The sequence below is a fragment of the Schistocerca americana genome, chromosome 5 (genome assembly GCF_021461395.2).
Source record: "Schistocerca americana isolate TAMUIC-IGC-003095 chromosome 5, iqSchAmer2.1, whole genome shotgun sequence".
NCBI classification, from domain to species: Eukaryota; Metazoa; Arthropoda; class Insecta; order Orthoptera; family Acrididae; genus Schistocerca; species Schistocerca americana.
Window position 1 is genome coordinate 422,069,991 of NC_060123.1, and position 20,670 is coordinate 422,090,660.

The window sequence follows — 20,670 nt, forward strand, 5'->3', positions numbered from 1 at the left end:
GTACAGTCCACTGAGCACAGAATATGGAATGAGAGTAACGAAAGACAGACAAAAAAGTGATGAAGACTAGCACAAATTGGGTAGTGATAAAACTGACATCATAAGCGGGGATAGTAAATTATACAAAGTGAAGGACATCTGCGACCTTGGAAGGAAAAAACACACGAAGGACGACGCACGAAGGACAAGAAAGCATATTAGTACAGGCAAGGAGGACATTCCTGGTCTAAAGAGATCATCTGGTAATAACCATCAGATTGAAATTCACAACGAAATTTCTGGGACTTTACAGGAAAAGAAGAGAATCGAAGAGTTTTAGATGTCGTGCTATAAATATCGGCGAAGATTACGTGGAATCGTAAGGAACGAGAAGGTGTTCTGCAGAATCGGCGAAGTTGGAAGTATAGGTGGTGCATAGAAGGTTTACTTTCGAAATTCATAAAAAATAGAAGCGCCACAAACTGTTGAACAGAGTAATACAACATGCAACTTTGAAAAGTTATTAAAAAGGAACAACAAGAAGAACATAACAGAGAAAAAGAGCATTTGAGAGAGACGAGTCAAGATGTTGGACTAACGACTCCAAGAATCAGTAGGGCGGCATGTAAACCTTACTTAATGCGTCTCCAAATACGACGTGAAGAGAAGAATATTGAGTGTGATAACTAAAGGCAATATATCAGTTACGTTAAGCATTAAATGTGTGTTGCTCGAGGTACATTCAAACTATCAAATTCGAGAAATACGTACATGTATGACAAAAAAAGTCAAAGATAAATCAAAATCTTCATTGGGTACAAATCACTTAAATCTAATACCGAACAGAGATCACTAAACCACACGGGTACTCTTGTACTTTCTACACGAAAAGATAGGGAAGGTAAAATAACGACACAGAATTAATTCTGAAATTTTAATCATAGAAAAATTAAAATGTTGTATGCAGTATTAACAACAATGAGAGGGAGGATAGCCGTAAGTTGTAATAACGTAAGCATAGGGCTTCTCAAATACAGTAAACTTTTTGTGTGTATGAATCTACATTTGTGCAGTTATAGTAGGCAAACGTTTGGTACCATGAAGACGCATATAGCTCTGGTAATATCCGTGTTCTAAGCAGGGTATGGAAATACCTCTAAAATTACAAACTAATCAGTTTCCTGAATGAGTGGTACAAAGATAAAAAATCTGTCGATAAATTGATCTGGATCTTTGCTTCTAGGACAAGTTAAACTCCCTAAGCTGTTATTTTCATTTCAATACCTACTGTTCTTCAGATGTGCGACATCAGATATGTATGATGTTAAAAAACAGTGTCACAGGAATTAGTACTGGTCAAAAGAAAATCAAATGTTCCTATACATGGAAACGATATGGGCCAGTCTGTCCTCTCATTCCCATCTACCTGTTGCCTACAACTAGACACGTTAATCAGTGGTGCATGCGACTAACACGCATGCTGACACTTTCTTTAGGCTTTCTTCCCAGTGAATCACTCTCTCTAATGCACATGGATTCACTCATATTGCATCATAAGGTTTTTAACATGGCTGTCAATCAACGACTGTTGTATAATACAAAATATTGAAAAACACAGCCCTCAGTCGCGAACACAATTAGTTTGTAACCTAGGTTTCAGTGTCACAGGGGACACCTTCTTCGGACAAAATTAAAACTAAGTGTTACAGCACAACGTGCCAAAAAATACGAAAGCAGCGGTCTTACCTGACAGCGTCAGGTAGAATTAAAATGAAATGCAACAGAGGTGCAAGCCACTAGGGACTGCCATGTGTCCTCTGCTACAGGCAACACAAAACTGAAACATCATGTGACTTGTGCGCCACGGCGACTTCAAGACAATATCGCCATCTGGTTGCTAATTGGTAAAACAGGCTATTTTGTAAACATTTCTCGTAACTGCAGAGAGGGAAATAAACAAACACCTGAACGGTGTACATGAAGTAATTACGATAGCGGGATACTGCATGATACAAAATACAACTAATGAATGACTGGCTGTAGTAAAAAAATTCCAGAATAAATGCATAAAGAAGACACATACGAAATAATCCATTAAATGACATTACTGCTTGCTATAATAGATACGTTATAAAAACGAAAAAAGCTTTTTTTTAATATACGTATATGAGCAGTAAAAAATAGAAATAAAAGGTATCTCTGAATCTGCAAGAAGTAGTTGGTACATCAAAGTGTTAGATCTCGTCAAGCAGCGGCTTTATACCATTGAAATAACTTCTTCCGCGCAACTGCACCTGCTCGTTGGGAAAAAGTCCGTCATTCGAAAGTAAATGCCTGAAATTATTCAGCTCCTCCAAAATATTAAGTTGACGCCTTTTTTTTCAATATGCAAAATTTCCAACTTCTCAACCCCTTTAGGAGAGTGCCCTATGATTAGCAGGTGATCTGCAAAAGAAGAATTAGAGGCACACGAACCGTTTTCCCTCAGGAAAGGTTCTTTACAGCGAATTGAAAAGGCACGTCCTGTTTGACCAATATAATAGGCACCGCAAGTGTCACATCAAATCTTGTAGACACCAAAATTCTGCAGAGGGCTAGTAGTTGACTTTAAATTATGAATGACATTTTTTCTGAAGTTGTTATTTGTAGAAAAGGCAATATTACAGTTGTATTTAATTCGAAGCAACCTTTGAATCTGGTATGACACTGGACCTAAAAATGGAATTGAGAAGAATATTATCTCCGATTCTTCTGGGACGCTGATGAAAGAACCAAGTGTAGGACCCTTCTTGCTAATTTTCTTTCTGACGATGTCATCTACCACCCGAGCTTCGTAACCATTATTGACCGCCGCAGTTTTAATAAGATTAATCTCATTACTAAGAAATCTTAGAGTGAGACCAAGAGATGAATACACTAAGCAGATTCATATGAATATGGGCTGCAATAGTTATTCGTAGATGCACAGGATAGAGTACCATGGAGAGCTGCATCGCACCAGTCTCTGGACTGAAGACCACAACGACAACAACATGGAACGATGCACGCACTTTTAATGTGTTTATTCTTTACTACTACGATGCTTCTATAGTCGAGTCAGCTTCAGGAAATTCCTCACACCAGACAGAGCTTTCGACCGCTTTCAACTGAGAAACGCAAACGGCTGTAGGTGAAAACGATATCTGCCTATAAAGCTATGGCGAGGCGTAGGGTAGAGACGTTTAAGAAATCGCGTTGTGCACGCGCAGAGGAACTGCTTCCAGTGTCTTGGATCGTGTTTCTTAATTTGGTTACTACAGTTGCACATTTGGATATTATGCTTATTTATTTGTACGACTGTTTATAGTTAAAAGGTGTTTTCACATGGGATCGAATTTGTTTGATACTTCACTACAAACACAGGACATTACTTGATTTCGTTTCTAATCGAAAATTGGCAATATGGATACCTGGACAATTCTGGGTTCGTCGTATGGTATTTATTATACACGCAGGTAGTAATGTCACAGTTTCTTCATAATATTCATTACTACACGAAATGAGATCGTAAATGGCTGTAGGTACAACACAAATAAAAGATACCAACTCGTCTGGCGTATAGCTCTTTAAATTAAGGTGTGATATTTTTAACACCTTGGCCGCAGAGCGGGGTAGTGCAGTGATCAGCACACTGCACAGGCGATCGGATGGACGAACAGTCAATCCCGCCTCCGGCCATTCTGATTTAGGCTACCCACGATTTCCCAAAATGGCGTAAGGCGGCTGCTGGGATGATTCTTTCGATTGGGCACGTCCGCTTTGCTTCTCCATCCGTCCGTAATTTGAACTTTTGCTCCGTCTCTGATAACCTCGTTGTCGACGGGAAGTTAAACCTTAATCCTCGCCTCCAAACACCTTGCCTGCTGATATGTGTTTCTGCGTTCCATGAAAAATAAAATCCAGTCACTTACTTAAGAACCTGACCTAAAGCAGAAAAAGTATTTTCAGATTCCAAGTCAGCATAAGAAAGCTCCATTACGAAAGCGAAAAATCAAGGCAAATACGTAATATTGTTTATCAGTGATAAACACTCCAATGAGTCTCAACACATCAATGCCAGTTTACTTGATGAACAGAATCGATTTACAACAGAAAAGTCCTTCATATATATCGAAATTCTGTAGAAGTCAATTTCTCATCGCTGAACGTTTTTACGACCAGCCACACTCGTGGTACGTAACCACTCAACGGACAACCCCGTAATGATTCTGAATGTTTGTTGGCATATTAAATGGCCAGACTCTACATATAAGGACCGCATAGCGTAAGGCAGACGTTAAGACGAAGGAGTAATCTACGCGAGTCAGTGACTTTAGATACGATACTTGTTTGACGGGCTGAGAGATAGAGTTCTATTATTAAAAATACCTGATCACCAACTAAACTACTGAAAATTGAAATATGACTAGTAATTAAGCCCTGTCATGCCGTGTATGATTCAGTTTGAGACGAAACTGAGATTGTACCGATGATGATGTTTGGTTTGTGGGGCGCTCAACTTCCCGTTAACCAACGCCCATACAAAGTCCCAATTTTTACACAGTCCAGTTATTACACAATGGAATCCAGCCACTGTCACGAAAGATGATGATGATGACGACGAAATGATGAGGACATCACAGACACCCAGTCCCCGGGCAGAGGAAATCCCCAACCCGGCCGGAATCGAAACCGTGACCCTGTGATCCAGAGTCAGCAACTCTAGCCACTAGACCACGAGCTGCGGACGAGATTGCCGTGCAGTGCCCACAGATATTCGTATTCATGTCATAGCTCGTAGGAAGTGTCAGAATGCAGCAATAATCAATCTCAGTCAGTTTTTCAATTGTGAAAAAATTTTTCACCAAGGAAACTGCTTTAGTACATCTTTGCTGCAATGTATTTTCCAGGAGATTTCCTACAGAAAGAAATATTGCTGGCATAAACAGTAGTATTGATTGTTCCTTACCGTGTCGTTCAGGGCTACGATGTGGTTTGGTAATGATCAAAATATCGGTCGCAAGGTGTAGCGAGTTCTCGTTTACTCATGAAGTGTTTACAGTGTACCATTACAGAGTAAAATGTTGCCTATCAGCGTCCACTGTTTCCAAAAAAGAAGGCAGAAGCAGCGGTGCCAGCAACGGCAGAGAGAAAAAAAACAGTCGTATGTGATTCAGTTGTCAATAGGGATGTTGTTTTTTTGTTCAATAGCAGAATTATTTCATCGTATCGTAATTTTTCAGATGAATATTAAACAGGCGTGAGTTAATATATTTATGTATCTTGATGAAGGGTTTTCGTTTTTACTTTAAACATTCTCATTTTCATGTGTCAGCTCTGAAAACGTCATTTGCATTCTTAATTTATCACCGACATTATTTCACGAATATCGGACTAATAAATCTAATAACAGATACCACAAGTCTGATTTTTTTTAGGGAGTTAGTTCATTTCATATTTGGTGCAGTGATATAGAGTATTTGTAAAACTTATTGGCACAAAATCTATAAAACATAATTTGACGTTACGATTGGTTGCTGTGGAACAGTGAATACTGCTGAGATCAGCTTGCCATCGTTTCACATTCTTAAATTTTATTTTGTCTTAAGCGTTAGTAAATTGGCTGTAAAATATGTTAGCCACTGAGATCAACTTAGTTGAGTAGGAAAATTTAAAAAAGTGCATTTCCTGAAATATATTTAATGCATTAATTACCATAAATTCAAAATTAGAAGGTAATAATGATAAAGCATATTTCATGTATTATGTACAGATCCTACTAGTTACTTTTCCACAGGCAGGGACATGGTCCTGGAACCAAGTAAAATCGACGATCTTGAACAGTTCAATAATACATTTGTTCCCGAGTCGAACCTATGATATAACTTAAAAAGCAGTTTACTGGCTTGGTAGAGAAGTAAGTTGTAGAGTCTTGATGGAATAAGCGCTCCAGATTAATTTTCTCTGTCCTGCGTACCAGAACATCCAAACAGGTACATAGTGAGATACGCAAAACTTAGATAATCAATTCGTAGGCACATGATCTATACTAATTGGGGCCCATGGAATAATAGTAACGATAGTAAGTACTTACAGTCATAGAAATCAGACGTAAATGGATCTTCCACGTGACGAATTGGGCGAGTTCCTGGAATTCAGTACAATTATGACACTGAAATTCGGAAGTGGTCAATGTCCTTCATCAAGAAAGAAATTAATGTCTAAGTCTCTACATTTCTGTTGCTAAGACCTTCTTAAGTCATGGATTACCCACTAGTAACAAATATATAGAGGGTGAGAAGCGTCAGGCCTCTCATGACCCGACTCTCCTTACTTCCTTTTTTTAAATATTTAACCCCAATAAATAATTCGACCATTCATGTTCAGATCTGTTGAGTCTTTCTCTGATATAATAAGAGAGCAATAGCAGTGATTCTGAAGTCAGTTCACCATCTTGTTCTCTAATTAACACTATGAGCTTGTGTACAGGTCTTATTTCGCTAATGAATCGGAGTTTTTGGAGATTACAGGGACTGGAGCGTGGATAGCGGACCTATGGACCGTCGAAGCGCGGACCCAGCGTGGGAAGGAAGCATAGCAAGAGGTAGAGCCGACAAGCATAGAGACGAGTGACCGCGACAAATGGAAGGTAGGCTCCCAGTGAATGTAGCCCAGTGTGGCGTCACCGAAGGGCTTGGGATAGCTTTCGACAGCTGAATAACATGTTGTAGCTCCCCACCCCTCTCACCTCTTTTATGCAAATAACGTGGAACGAGTCTGCTTACAGTATATACATACACGTCTTAGTTTTAACATTATTAACATTAATGAACAACTTATATTTTCCAGAATGAGATTTTCACTCTGCAGCGGAGTGTGCGCTGATATGAAACTTCCTGGCAGATTAAAACTGTGTGCCCGACCGAGACTCGAACTCGGGACCTTTGCCTTTCGCGGGCAAGTGCTCTACCATCTGAGCTACCGAAGCACGACTCACGCCCGGTACTCACAGCTTTACTTCTGCCAGTACCTCGTCTCCTACCTTCCAAACTTTACAGAAGCTCTCCCGAGTTCGAGTCTCGGTCGGGCACACAGTTTTAATCTGCCAGGAAGTTTCAACTTATATTTTGGTCCTGCTCAAGCAGGAGGCTGCCAGTATTTAAATGGAAGTTTGTCCTTGGAATACAATCAGGTATCCACAAGAAATGATTTTTGAGTAGATTTAAAACTGTCAAAAATTTCATGTTTTTCTTCTAGTTTTGTAGCTGTGGACATCACAATTCTTGGCAAATTGCGATGGATAATTTTGTAGCGCAGATGACGTTCCTTGAGCAAACCCATTTGCGTGGAAGCAGACATTTTCTCGCTTTTCTTACGAACATTCGATGTTGCCACTAAGTTAGTAGCTTTCTGAGAATTCTTATCTCGGTAGTATGTGCAAGCATAATTTGTAATGGGACAACTGTTCATAATTATGTTACCCTTCTTGAATGTATGAACTTCTGTTTGTGTAGTTCTTGCTGTTTATGATGTTTTGTTAATTGCATGGTGTATTTCCTGTGCAACAAACGTGTAAATACTACAAATTTTTGTGTCTGCGAATAATATGAAGAGTTGATAATAATTATATAAGCGAATTCCATTTTCCTCTGTGTGTGTGTGTGTGTGTGTGCGTGTGTGTGTGTGTGTGTGTGTGTGTAAGACTGCAATAATAACGTGACATTCCAATAACACCTCTCTAATATTATTTCTTGATTGGCATGAATTATGTTTATATTGAAAATGATAAGAATTTTGTACGTTATTGTGCTGTTTGCTAACAAGAAAGGGCAATGTTGCTTTAGTATAGCGTCACAAGGTTTTCCTAAGATATCTGAAAGTATAACACTCACATAATATAATGTTATTCAACAGAAGAGAAAGACTGAGGATTTCATCTGAGTTTCGAATATGATGGCCAAAGTATTACTAAATTAACCGTATAAAACCAAAGAACATGTTCGACTGTCGTAATCTCTCCCACCTGTCTGTACCGTAAATCTACTGCGATGAGTGTCTGTGCAAAGCAAGTAACACATTATGGCACTCTCCATTGGCTCAGGAAACAAAAATAATCTACAAAATTTTTACGCATTCGCTTGAATTTCCTGTTGTCTTAAAAAAAAGGTTCACCATCCTGATACGGTTGATACAATTAGCGCTAGAGGACCTACGTTTCAAACAGAAACTTCGAAATTATCGGAGCACCCTTTAACTTCACCTTCATTCTGAAGCTCTCACATATTCTCAAGCAAAGGGGCCACCGTGCGTGACGGACGGCCCACCTAACAATGCGATATGATATTTGCATTTCTGTGTACCGTCTTAATATAGAGCACAAAATATATATCACAGAATTTATGCTTTTCGGCAGCCTAGGGCAGTAATTCGCATGCAGTCCGTTTTCCTTAATTCCTTGCACATAAAATGTACGGAACCCTAAAAATCTAAAAAACAACTAGACGATGTTATTAGGATCTTAACCGGCCTCGATAACACGTGGTTTACTACATTTTGTGCCTCTTTTCACTTTGCAAAATTTATTTAAAGGGCAACTATTGCTTAACTGAACAAATACATAAAAAAAACACGATCATATTTCGAATTTTCAGCATAGTATCCCGTTTTAAGTATTAGTGATGCGATCCCATTGCCACAGTTTAAAAGACGGGTAGCAACAAAACAACTCTCACAGGCCACTCTCGAACATTTTCCGTGCATTTGGCTGCAGCCACTGGAAAAAACCACAGCTGATGTTTGAAGCTGGATGGTGGTTAACAGTTCGTTGCCTAAGTTCCTCACAAAGAACTCTAGTGAAATATAACGCTTTATTTTGTCTATGATCCTCCCTTTTCTGTTTATACAGACGAATCATTCGAAAGGAAATTCCAGATATTCTGAACACTCATAAGTTTGTTGAGGTACACTACGTGATAAAAAGTATCCGGATTCCTGGCTGAAAAAAACTTCAACGTTTGTGGCGCCCCCCATCGGTAATGTGCTGGAATTCTGTATTTTTGTGGCCCACCCTTAGACTTAATGACTACTTCCACGCTCGCAGGCATGCGTTCAATCAGATATTGGAAGGTTTCGTAGGAAATGACGGCCCATTCTTCACGGAGTGCTGCACTGAGGAGAGGTATCGATGTCTGCCGGTGGGATTGGCACAAAGTCGGCTTTCCAAAACATCCCAAAGGTGTTCTATAGAATTCAGGTCAGGACTCCGTGCAGGCCAGTCCATTACAGAGATGTTACTGTCGTGTAAATACTCCACCACTGGCCGTGCATGATGAACATGTGCTCGACCGTGTTGAAAGATGCAGTCGCCATCCCCGAATTGATCTTCAACAACGGGATGCAAGAAGTTGCTTAAAACATCATGTAGGCCTGTGCTGTGATAGTACCACGCAAAACAATAAGGGGTAAAAGCCCCCTCCACGAAAAACACGACCACACCATAACACCACCACCTCCGAATTTTACTGTTAGCACTACACACGCTGGCAGATGACATTCACCGAGCATTCACCATACCCACACCCTGCCATCGGATCGCCACATTGTGTACCGTGAGTATTTATTCCACACAATGTTTTTCCACTGTTCAATCGTCCAATGTTTACGCCCCTTACACCAAGCGAGACGTCGTCTGGTATTTACCGGCGCGATGTTTGGCTTATGAGCAGACGCTCGACCATGAAATCCAAGTTTTCTCACCACCCGCCTAGCTGTCATAGTACTTGCAGTGGATCCTGAAGCAGTTTTGAATTCCTGTGTGATGGTCTGGACACATATCTGCCTATTACACATTACGACCCTCTTCAGTTGTCGCGGTCTCTGTCACTCAACAGACGAGGTCGACCTGTACACTTTTGCGCTGTACGTGTACGTGTAATTTGAGTGGTTACAAAATCGAGTCAAATTTACAAAGAACTTGGCAGTATGAGCCAAGTCATCAACATGGCGTTGCATCCACCCTGGCCTGAACACATCTTCTGATACAGACCTTGTATTCTCCCTTGAGATAAGCTACCCAGTAACTGTTGTAAATGGTCCTTGATATTCTGGATAGTGGCACTGGGATGGAGATGGTGTCCGAGCTGGTCCCACATTTACTCCATTGGGGACTGATTTGTTGATCTTTCTGGCAATAGGAATGCCTCATCATCAAGCAGGCAGTTAATAGAGAGGCGCTCCGCGTGTGAACGAGCGCTGTCCTGTTCAAAAACGACATAACGGTACTGTGGTAACACATGAGGGTGCCGGATATCTGTGATGTATCACTGTGCCATCAAAGTTCCTCCGACCAATGGTGCGGGTTGCTAAAGAGATTTGCAGGGGGTCCTTTACTTGTTCTCGGACGGCAGGCGTAGATGTGGAAGGGGTTACGATTTGCCTAATGCACAACACGGCGATTCTCCCTTGCGGCGGTCAGATCGTGTCTGTAAAATTTCATATGACTTAGCTAATAGTAGTGGACAGAATTCCACACGAAATTTCCCGGGCGGAAGATTTCATCTTTGGAAGTGTATAAAACACAACAAAATAATACGATTACGCGATCTAACTGCCTCGGATATGATTCGTAACAGACAAGCATTCTTAACGGAACGGAAATTCTAAAAATGGTTCAAATGGCTCTGAGCACTATGGGACTTAACATCTATGGTCATCAGTCCCCTAGAAGTTAGAACTACTTAAACCTAACTAACCTAAGGACATCACACAACATCCAGTCATCACGAGGCAGAGAAAATCCCTGACCCCGCCGGGAATCGAACCCGGGAACCCGGGCGTGGGAAGCGAGAACGCCACCGCACGACCACGAGCTGCGGACGAACGAAAATTCTGTTGGCGTCTGAAATGGTCTACTCTTAAATATTGTGTCCCAGTACAAACTTAACTTCCATAATACGAAGGAGTTACTAACGAAAAAGAATTCTCTGCTGAGCCTTACAGCTGGTACAATGTGAAGAAGAATGGTCATGAAACTAAAAAGTGAGCTGAAGGTAAAAAATCGTACACCCAATTATTACGCCTAGCCTAAGTGCAAAGTCTCGTGGTTACTCAACACTAGCGCCTTGAACAATCATAATTTATTAAGTTAATTGACGAAAGAAAGGAAACAGAAGTCAATATCTGCCATCTTCGGTTCAATTAGCATTTCTATATCTCTTAAAAACAATAATATTTAACGAGGAAAGGTCAGGTTATTGTTTCACGATTCACGTTGTGTTCTCAGCAGAGTCATATGAAGGTAAATTTGGAAAAGGTATATGACGCAAAACCTGTCGGTGAATGAGTTAGTAACTTGCTATATCCTTTCACGAATCCGATGCAACACTTAAGGATAACGGAACCTGTCCCACATTAATCGTAGTATTGAGTGTCTCACTGCCACTCATTCGAAATCATTGCCCAAACAACCACACCGTGCCAGAATAGCTCTTCAGATTGTAAAAACAGATATACATTACCTTATGTTTTCCAAGACATCCCGTTTGACAACTATATATAGATAGTCAGACATTGACTCATGGTAGGAACTATCCACTATTAACCTGATTTAATTTATGGAAATCGCAAGAAATATAGATCTGGATAGTCGAACAGAAAACCAGTCTGTTTAAAATAATCTGCTTAAAACATTGCACTCTTATTGTTTATCCATGGTGTTCCTACACGTTCTAAGTACCTTAGGAATATTATTCATAGATCCTTACGCTGTTGGGTGGGAGCAATAAACGTATTTAATCTTTCTGTATGAGGACTAGCTTGCATTAATATCTAAGTATTCGTGAAACACGTTTGCGGTCGTACTACTAACTTTAATGTGTCGCCCTTGTAATTTTAGCCTGTAATACATATGGGCTTAAGAGAGGAGCCGTTTGTGTACTATGCAAGCAGAGTGTGGGGCTTGGCTGTTGTATATGATACTTGAAAGTTCCCTTAATTCTGTGTACTGTAAACTTGCTGAAACTACTGGGACACCCGCAAACACGACAACGCATATAACATTTCCTCTAACTCGTTGTTGGGCCCAGAATACCACCCCTCCTTCTCCCTCCCCCACCCCTCTCTCACTCGGTCTCTCTCTCTCCTACACACATACACATACACATACACATACACACACACACACACACACACACACACACACACACACACACATAAACACACCTGAACACAGGTATGTGTGCAATTTATGTTATAAAAGGGGCATAGTATCAGCCAGGAAAGGAATTAGTTTCGTTAGTTACTTAATGCTTCGTTACAAATCTCAGACCCTCGCAAAATAAAATTTTTGAGAAATTTATTTGTACCTCAAGTGGGCATGAAAGATATACTTATAAGATTTGACTGTACACACAATAATTCAGAATGTGTATTCAGTATATCGGAAAAAGCAGAACGGCTCTCGAAGTGCACTAAATAGATTGTGACATTTGCTGTTATTGTTATGATATTATATTGTCCCAAAGAGGATAATTAAAATGAAGTTAGCACTAAAAATACTACTTGAGTAATAATATCCTCAAAATCGAGTAAAAATTCAAACTTGCCAGGAAAGAAGCCTAATGTTACCTGAGTATTATTGCCTAAGTAGAGAAGCTCAGTACCTACCTGTCCAGTCACATTACTGTCACGGTAAGCGCATAACGCTAACTACGTATACATATGATTGTGTGATATGAACCAGGATTAGTACCCTGACTGCAGCTTCATTTTTTATCTACGTCATCACCAGAAATCGCTTTACTTTATTTGGAGGAAATTAGATGACACAGATTCCTCTATTGAAACTGATATAAGGAACTAGGAACTGTTTAGCGACAATTTCGTTACAACTCATGGAATTGATATCAATTTTTGTGTTTCTACCGATTCCTAAAATGATCTGTACCGTGTAATGAACTCGTTTATACTATTTATTTGAAAACATTCCTCTGTTTTGTGTCGTCCAAATAAACGCTTTCGAAAGTAATTTGTTGGAGACCTATAAATTTAAAATAAAGAATTTCATAGGCCACAAAAAGAATTTAAAATAATAAATCTTAAATCTGATAGACCACAAAAATAAATGGAAGAACAGCCATATTACCTCCCAGTAAGGATTTAGGGAACTACATGGGCAGATCCCGATATCCAGTCATTACGTAACATAGTTATTTGTACATACAAAGAAACAATTTTGACGGATCATGTTATGGGAAACAAAAGTGGATGATTATTAGTTACTAGAAGTGCGGAGGGTGTGTTGATTCCGCAAAGGTTTTTTAATTAATGAAAACCGCTCCAGCTGCGGATGAGAAATTTATTGGACTCAATGATGTTCTCTGCAGCAACTTGAGCGCTTTTCATTAATTAAATATCTATTGATTTCTCACAATGTGTCACAGTGGTTAGTCGAAATCTGCTGCCCTCTAGGACTGACGTACGAATAGTAAAACCAAGGTGACTGATTACTAAATTACTATACTGACTGGAGACATGAAGGCTCTGTTGGCTGTTGATCAGCGTGCAAACTCGTCCTGTTCATATTAGCTTAACAAGCACAGATGATATCTTCGTTGACACTCCTGTGAACATAGCTTCAAACCTTGGAATCTGCGCTTCTGACATCCGTATTTGCACTTCTAAAATATCTGCGTGACGTTTAGAGTTTATGCTACTAAAAGTGATTGCTGTCTTATCTTTAAGCTATGTTAAAAATCAAATAAAAACAGTCTCTATTGCGTTTTCAGATTTCTTATTTGTTAGCTACTTATTCGGGTCTCGCTCCGTCTGCTGCCACCAGCAGCCATAATGGTGGGGAAAAGTCTGAAGATGGTCTGAGGAAATGGGCCGAAATTTGTTGCTAACAAATAAAAAATTTGGAAACGCGACCGAGACTATTTTTGTTTAATTTTTAGCATTTTATACCGATCGTGGTGCTACAATTACAGAATGCTTTCTCAAATTTTGAGTTATGTTGCCTACATACTGTGAAACGAACATAAATCTACATTTACTGCTACACTCCACAAGACACCTTAAGGTGTGGGGCGGAGAGTACTTTGTGTACCAGTGGGACTTCGCCATTTTCCGATCGCGCGTGGTTCGCGGAGAGAACTATTACTGGTGAGCCTGCGTGTGGACTGGAATGCCTCTCCGCGAGATATACGTAGGCTGACTCTTCCAGGAAGGTATGCTCTCGGAACTTTGTGTACCAGTGGGACTTCGCCATTTTCCGATCGCGCGTGGTTCGCGGAGAGAACTATTACTGGTAAGCCTGCGTGTGGACTGGAATGCCTCTCCGCGAGATATGCGTAGGCTGACTCTTCCAGGAAGGTATGCTCTCGGAACTCTAACAGTAAACCAAATCGTGATGCAGGACGTCTCTCTTGCAGCGTTTGGCTGAGAATTTCCGCGGCGCTTTCGCGCTTACCTAATGAACCTGTAACGAATCGTACTGCTCTTCTTTTGATCTTTTTTTATCTCTTCTATCCTGTGTGGTTTGATTCCCAGACTAACGAGCACTTTTCAAGTATTGGTCGGACGAGTGTTTTGTAAACTACTTCCTTTATTCGTGTACTACATATCATGAGGAATCTGCCAATGAATCTCAGTCTTTTATCGCCCCGTAAGCATACCCCTGCATATTTTATGGAAGTAACAACTTCCATTGATTGCAAACTTACAATCATATAATAAGAGGGCTCTCTGTATACGTATTCCACAAACGCTACATTTATTTACGTTTAGGGTCAATTGCCACTCCCTCATCGAGCGCTTATCTTCTGTATGTCTTCCAGCATTTCACTACAGTTTTCAACCGTACCAGATTCTCTTTATACAACTCCATCAATCTCGAAAAGGCTCGTGGATCTTCCGACTAGGTGATTTACATGTACTGTGAAAAGTAACGGTTCTATAACCACTGTGACACACTCGAAGTTGCTTTTACGTTTGAAGACTTCTCTCCGTTCAGTATGATGCACTGTGTTCTTTTTCTGGAAACTCTAGAGTCCAGCACCACAGTTGGTCTGATATTCCTACGTATTTTATTCACAAGGTGGCAGTTCGGAGCCGTGGCCAATGGTTTTCAGAAATCGATTAACACACCATCTCCCTGGGCGTCTGTCTCTACTGCTTTCAGAGTGTTATAGATAGTGAGCTGGGTTTCATGAGATCGTTGTTTTCGGAATCAATGATGAATCCTACAGAGGAGAATTTCTGACTCCATAAATGTTCATAATGCATGGGCAACCCAACGGCTTTTAGCGTCTGTTTGACGACCGTTTTTGGAAATGGGAACAACCAAGAGACCTACAGTACAGCCGGCCGGGTGGCCGATCGGATCTAGGCGCTAGAGTCTGGAACCGCGCGAACGCTTCGGTCGCACGTTCGCATCCTGCCTCGGGCATGGATGTGTGTGATGTCCTTAGGTAGTTAGGTTCAAATAGTTCTCAGTTCTAGGGGACGGATGACCTCAGAAGTTAAGTCCCATAAAGCTTAGAGCCATTTGAAGCCTAAAGTACACTTCTGCTAGAAGGGAGGCAAGTTCATTCGGGTATTCTACACAGAATCGTATTCGGTATCCTGTCAGGTCCAGCGGCCTTTCTTCCGCTGAGTGATTTCAAAGTCTTTTCGATCCCTTTGTCACTTATTTCGGTACCTGTCATACTGTCGTGTGTACGACAATTTAAAGGAGAAACTTCAGTGCGATCTTTTCTCTGCCAAACAGTTTGTAACACCTCCGATTTATGTATCCCGCTCGATCGGGATCTGAATAGCAGCCCAAATAAATATTAATTAATGTGACCGTGTACCTAATGGGGCTGGCAATCGGATTTGACTGCTACGTAGTTGTTACATTCCATTTTGTCCCTCTCAGATGCTGTAATAATGGAATATTCGGTGACAAGAAGAAACGCCAACACAGCGTCACTAATCAAGACCTATATTCGTCTCAAAAACACAGGAAAAAGGAGACAGCCACTACCTTCGTCATACATATTCAATTATGGCTAATCTCAGCACAGGCTTCTTCATTATTCATAATCGTCACACGCTAAATACAATCACTGCAATCCAACACTGCATTCAAACACTGCAATCCAAATGATGCCGGCGCGGTAGACGCGTAACCACAAATATCGGCACAGAAATATCACTGATCACCCTCGTAATTAAACTTCTTCACTTTCCCGTATTATTCTAACACAAAGGGGTTAAAACGCGGCGATGGCCACTCCCTTTGTCGGCAAGCCTTGTCTCACAGCAACCGGCCTCCACACGGCTCGGCTCGCAACCTGGGAACTGACTCAACTCTACACTCGCTCTCGCAACCCGACACTATCGATTGTTTGCCCTTTCGACCTGTGCCGAGTGCAAACTTATAGTAAGGGCCTACGGACCCCTTACATCCCCGCCCTCGAAAACTTCTTTGGAGCCACTGGCGTAAAAGAATCGGCAAGGGAATCAGACATTGGTACATCTGAACAAAACACATAGTGTAAATAATTAATGAAATTACAATTCACCAAATAATCCCTCGACTCCGGTAGTGGGCTGCCTCCACAATAATATTCTACAAAAGGTTACTACATCTCATAAACATGGCATTGTCCAAATTACAATTTTTTTATCAAGCAGCAATAATCCTCTATAGTCCAATATTGAATGAAACACACAACATACAATCAAAAATTATTACTTGAACACATGACATATGAATTATTATACTACAAATTAGTTGTTACAGGTTTTTACACCCATTCTCAGGTAATCGTCGATATGAAATATGAAGTTCTGGTTCTAATACATCAGAAAATACAATGCAAATAAACATTTTCCTTTTTCAAATGTCCGTTTAACAACTAAATGTTCTAAATATATCTTAGTAGGTTTATTCGGGTCCTTGTCGCTGTCACTCCTTACCGGACCTCACCTGGAGTGTCATTCAGTTTTCCGGTTCCTCCATCTCTTCCTCTATAATCAGACGAATGATTAAAATGATTCCTTGGGTCATTACTTCCCCCTCGGTTTTGATCATTAGCTTGATTGTGTTCCTGTGATCGATCAGATTCCAACTGTTCCAGTATTTCCATCAAGGCCTCCCTATCTTTAATTAGGCTCCCGGATACAGTTTCTTGCATTCTCCGGCTCATTCTTCTTTTTATCGCTGATATCATTACGTCATCACTCAGGGGTTGTTCCAAGGTCTCGTTCAATTCCCACAAATGTTCGGCGAACTCTCTCAACGTTCCCCGCCATGTACTAAGGGACTTGCGGTGGAGTAGGTCCTCAATTGCTGCACACTGATGACTTTTGGACCAGTATTTCTTCAAGAATTCCTCTTCAAACTGATCATAATTAGTAGTCCCTTCCTTCTCCCTGACTCCCCAAGTGAAGGCCTCACCTTCCATTCTATGTATTGCAAATTGAATCTTGTCTGAGTCTTTAAGATGTGCTGGGAAAACTCCTTTTACCCATTTCATAAATATCATTGGGTGCAACCCTCCTTTCGGTGTAAATTTCTGCCCTGTATTATTTTGGACGTACCGATTATCACTGCTCATCAAGGTAACGACTCTACCTTCCCCAACGGTTAAAGTGGCACTGCTCATTCGTTTATCAATTTCTTCGGTTTTGCTCTCCAGTCGTTGCACTCCCTGTTGTAATTGCCTGACCTCCATTGCAACCCTCTTGTTATCCTCTTCTCGTTGCACGGCTATAGCATTTCTCAGATTGACAGCCAGTTGGTTTTGCCTATCTCCTATCCCCTTAACCACATCATTGCATTGTTTCTGCATCTGCGTCACCTCGGCGATTCGATGATTGCAATTTGTTTCCACTTCGTTGATTCTTTCTCCCAATTTGGCTTTCGTTTCTTCAATATCGTCTTCTATCTTTTTTGTCAACTTTCCTTCCATCTTCTCCACGTCTCCCTGGACTTGGTCTATATTCTTCTGTAGCTTACTCTCTCTCTCGTCGAAGTCCATCTTCAATCGTTCTTGTAACTCCTGCATTTCTTTCTTCAGATTACATTCCATCTTCATCTGCGATGTTTTGATCTCTTGTGCTATAGTTTCCTTAAATGACTCCAAGCTTTCTTTGGTTTCTTGTAAATCTTCCTTTAATGATTTACGGAATATTTCTTCCTTTTCTCTAGCTTCTTGTAAACCCTTCTCTAATGATTCTCTGAAACCCTTCTCTAATGATGCGTTATTTTCCTGTAAACTTTTCTCTAATGATGCGTTATTTTCTTTTAGCAAGGCTGCCAACATCGACCGTATATCTGCACCATCTGAAACTGGCTTATCTCTCGTCATTTGTCCCGGTGTCTCGGGATAACTAGTTGAGTGTGCTAATGGGCTATCTAATGACAATCCATAATCACTGATTCCTGAATCATCTCTGTCTTCCTGTCCTATCCCTTTCATTTCAACTACTGCCTCACAAACCTGCTTATCTTCAGTAGACATGTTTGTTTATTTTTAATGCACAGGTAAGTAATATAGAATAACCTCTAGTAACCCAAAACACTTCTAATTACCATGAAACTAATCAAACAGTACCTGCAGTATTTTCAGTTAATCCCAAAATTGATACAATACATATGAATACCGAACATAACAACCCTCAAAACCTAATAACTTCAAACATCAATTCTCACATACACAGCTTATGTAAAATGTTCTAAATAAGATAAATCACACCACTCATTAAATCTATAAATGTAAAATCCCCAAAAACAATAAGCATATTTGTATAATCACCATTTAGACTGCGCAGTATGCATAAATAAGTATGCTATATTTCAGAGTATGTTTCGCAAACTTTTCAGAAATTACTGTAATCGGTCACTTTTCTTAACACGAACTCAGTTTACAAATGTTTATTTACCACGAAGACTGCACACTACAATTTAATGTTATGTCAACCAGTCGTCTTCACTCACCAACTGACGTTACCACGAGTCGCGATGTTTTGACGTTTGAAGTTGGCGTGGCTCTGTACTGCCGCCGGAGCTGCGTGAAGTCGCGCTGAGGATCTGTGGCGAGTCGTCGTAGTTCTCCGTCGGCCGCTTTGTGGCGCTGCAGGCGGGTGTAGTTTGTAGTTCGGCCGCTAGATGCCGGGTCGGCGCTCGGTGTAGTGCGTCTGTGCTTGAACTTCTCCTTGCACAGGTAGTTGGGATGACGCGTGAAATCACCTCGCGGATCAAAGTTCTTTGGCACAACTGCTACACGGGTCTGCGTGACGTCACTCAACAATTGCGTCGCCACATAAATTGTTGTCCGCATAACAGTTTATGGGTCCACATGAAGCTGTCCGATTTTCACTATTCAAAAAGCAATTACAGTCACAATATTACTATCAAACACTTCTGTAAAAGCTTTAGTGACTAATTCTTGGCTTGTTTTGCTATTTTAAAGTTCACACGTGTCTTTCTTTAGTGTTCACTTTACACAGTTTTTCGCGCGGATTTACGCATTTGCACATTATACCACAGTTTATCGACACTATTATTCTTATCTAATATGGCAAGAAAAGAAAGTTTAGTCACAATTGTAAGATGTTATTACTTCGTATTGTTCAAAAATGCACTGATTCCTGTCGCGATTTTAAAGTTTATACTCTGTCTCGCTCCAACATTGGAAAAATATTTTCTCGCGTTAAGCAAGGTAAAATTACCTATTGTTCTTTACCATTCGTCCGAAAATTGCACTTGTCCTTTCACAGTAAGCCAAGGTTGTAACACCTCCGATTTATGTATCCCGCTCGATCGGGATCTGAATAGCAGCCCAAATAAATATTAGTTAATGTGACCGTGTACCTAATGGGGCTGGCAATCGGAATTTACTGCTACGTAGTTGTTACATTCCATTTTGTCCTTCTCAGATGCTGTAATAATGAAATGTCCGGTGACAAGAAGAAACGCCAACACAGCTTCACTAATCAAGACCTATATTCGTCTCAAAAACACAGGAAAAAGGAGACAGCCACTGCCTTCGTCATACATATTCAATTACGGCTAATCTCAGCACAGGCTTCTTCGTTATTCATAATCGTCACACGCTAAATACAATCACTGCAATGCAACACTGCAATCCAACACTGCAATCCAAATGATGCCGGCGCGGTAGACGCGAAACCACAAATATCGGCACAGAAATATCACTGATCACCCTCGTAATTAAACTTCTTCACTTTCCCGTATTATTCTAACACAAAGGGGTTAAAACGCGGCGATGGCCACTCCCTTTGTCGGTAAGCCTTGTCTCACAGCAACCGGCCTCCACACGGCTCGGCTCGCAACCTGGGAACTAGACTTGGCCACTGTTTCCATGTTTCGATACAGTGTATCGATACGTGGAACTGTTTCAGTGCTTCGGAACGGTTGTGGTTCACTGTTTCGAAACAGTGGTGTTTCATTCCGCCCCTGTCTCGGACCAGATTCGATCTCGAGCCAGACACAGAAACTGTATCGTTGATTCAAAATAAGGCTGTTTCAGTCCACCTGTGGCTGGAACGGACTAATTGTATCGAAACAGTGATGTTTCATTCCACTCTGTGGCGGACGAGATTCGGGCTCGGCACAGGTACTGAAACACACATACCACTTCATGAAACTCTTTCAAGAGTGTC

The 20,670-nt window shown here is 40.8% G+C and overlaps 1 protein-coding gene across 1 annotated transcript; it reads right to left on the bottom strand.

The window, feature by feature from the left end:
* Positions 1-16,955: 16,955 nt before the first annotated feature.
* Positions 16,956-18,506, bottom strand: LOC124616410 (paramyosin-like). Its single transcript, XM_047144714.1, has one exon. It carries the CDS (start codon positions 18,504-18,506, stop codon positions 16,956-16,958), a length of 1,551 nt encoding a protein of 516 aa, XP_047000670.1.
* Between the last annotated feature and the right edge of the window lie 2,164 nt (positions 18,507-20,670).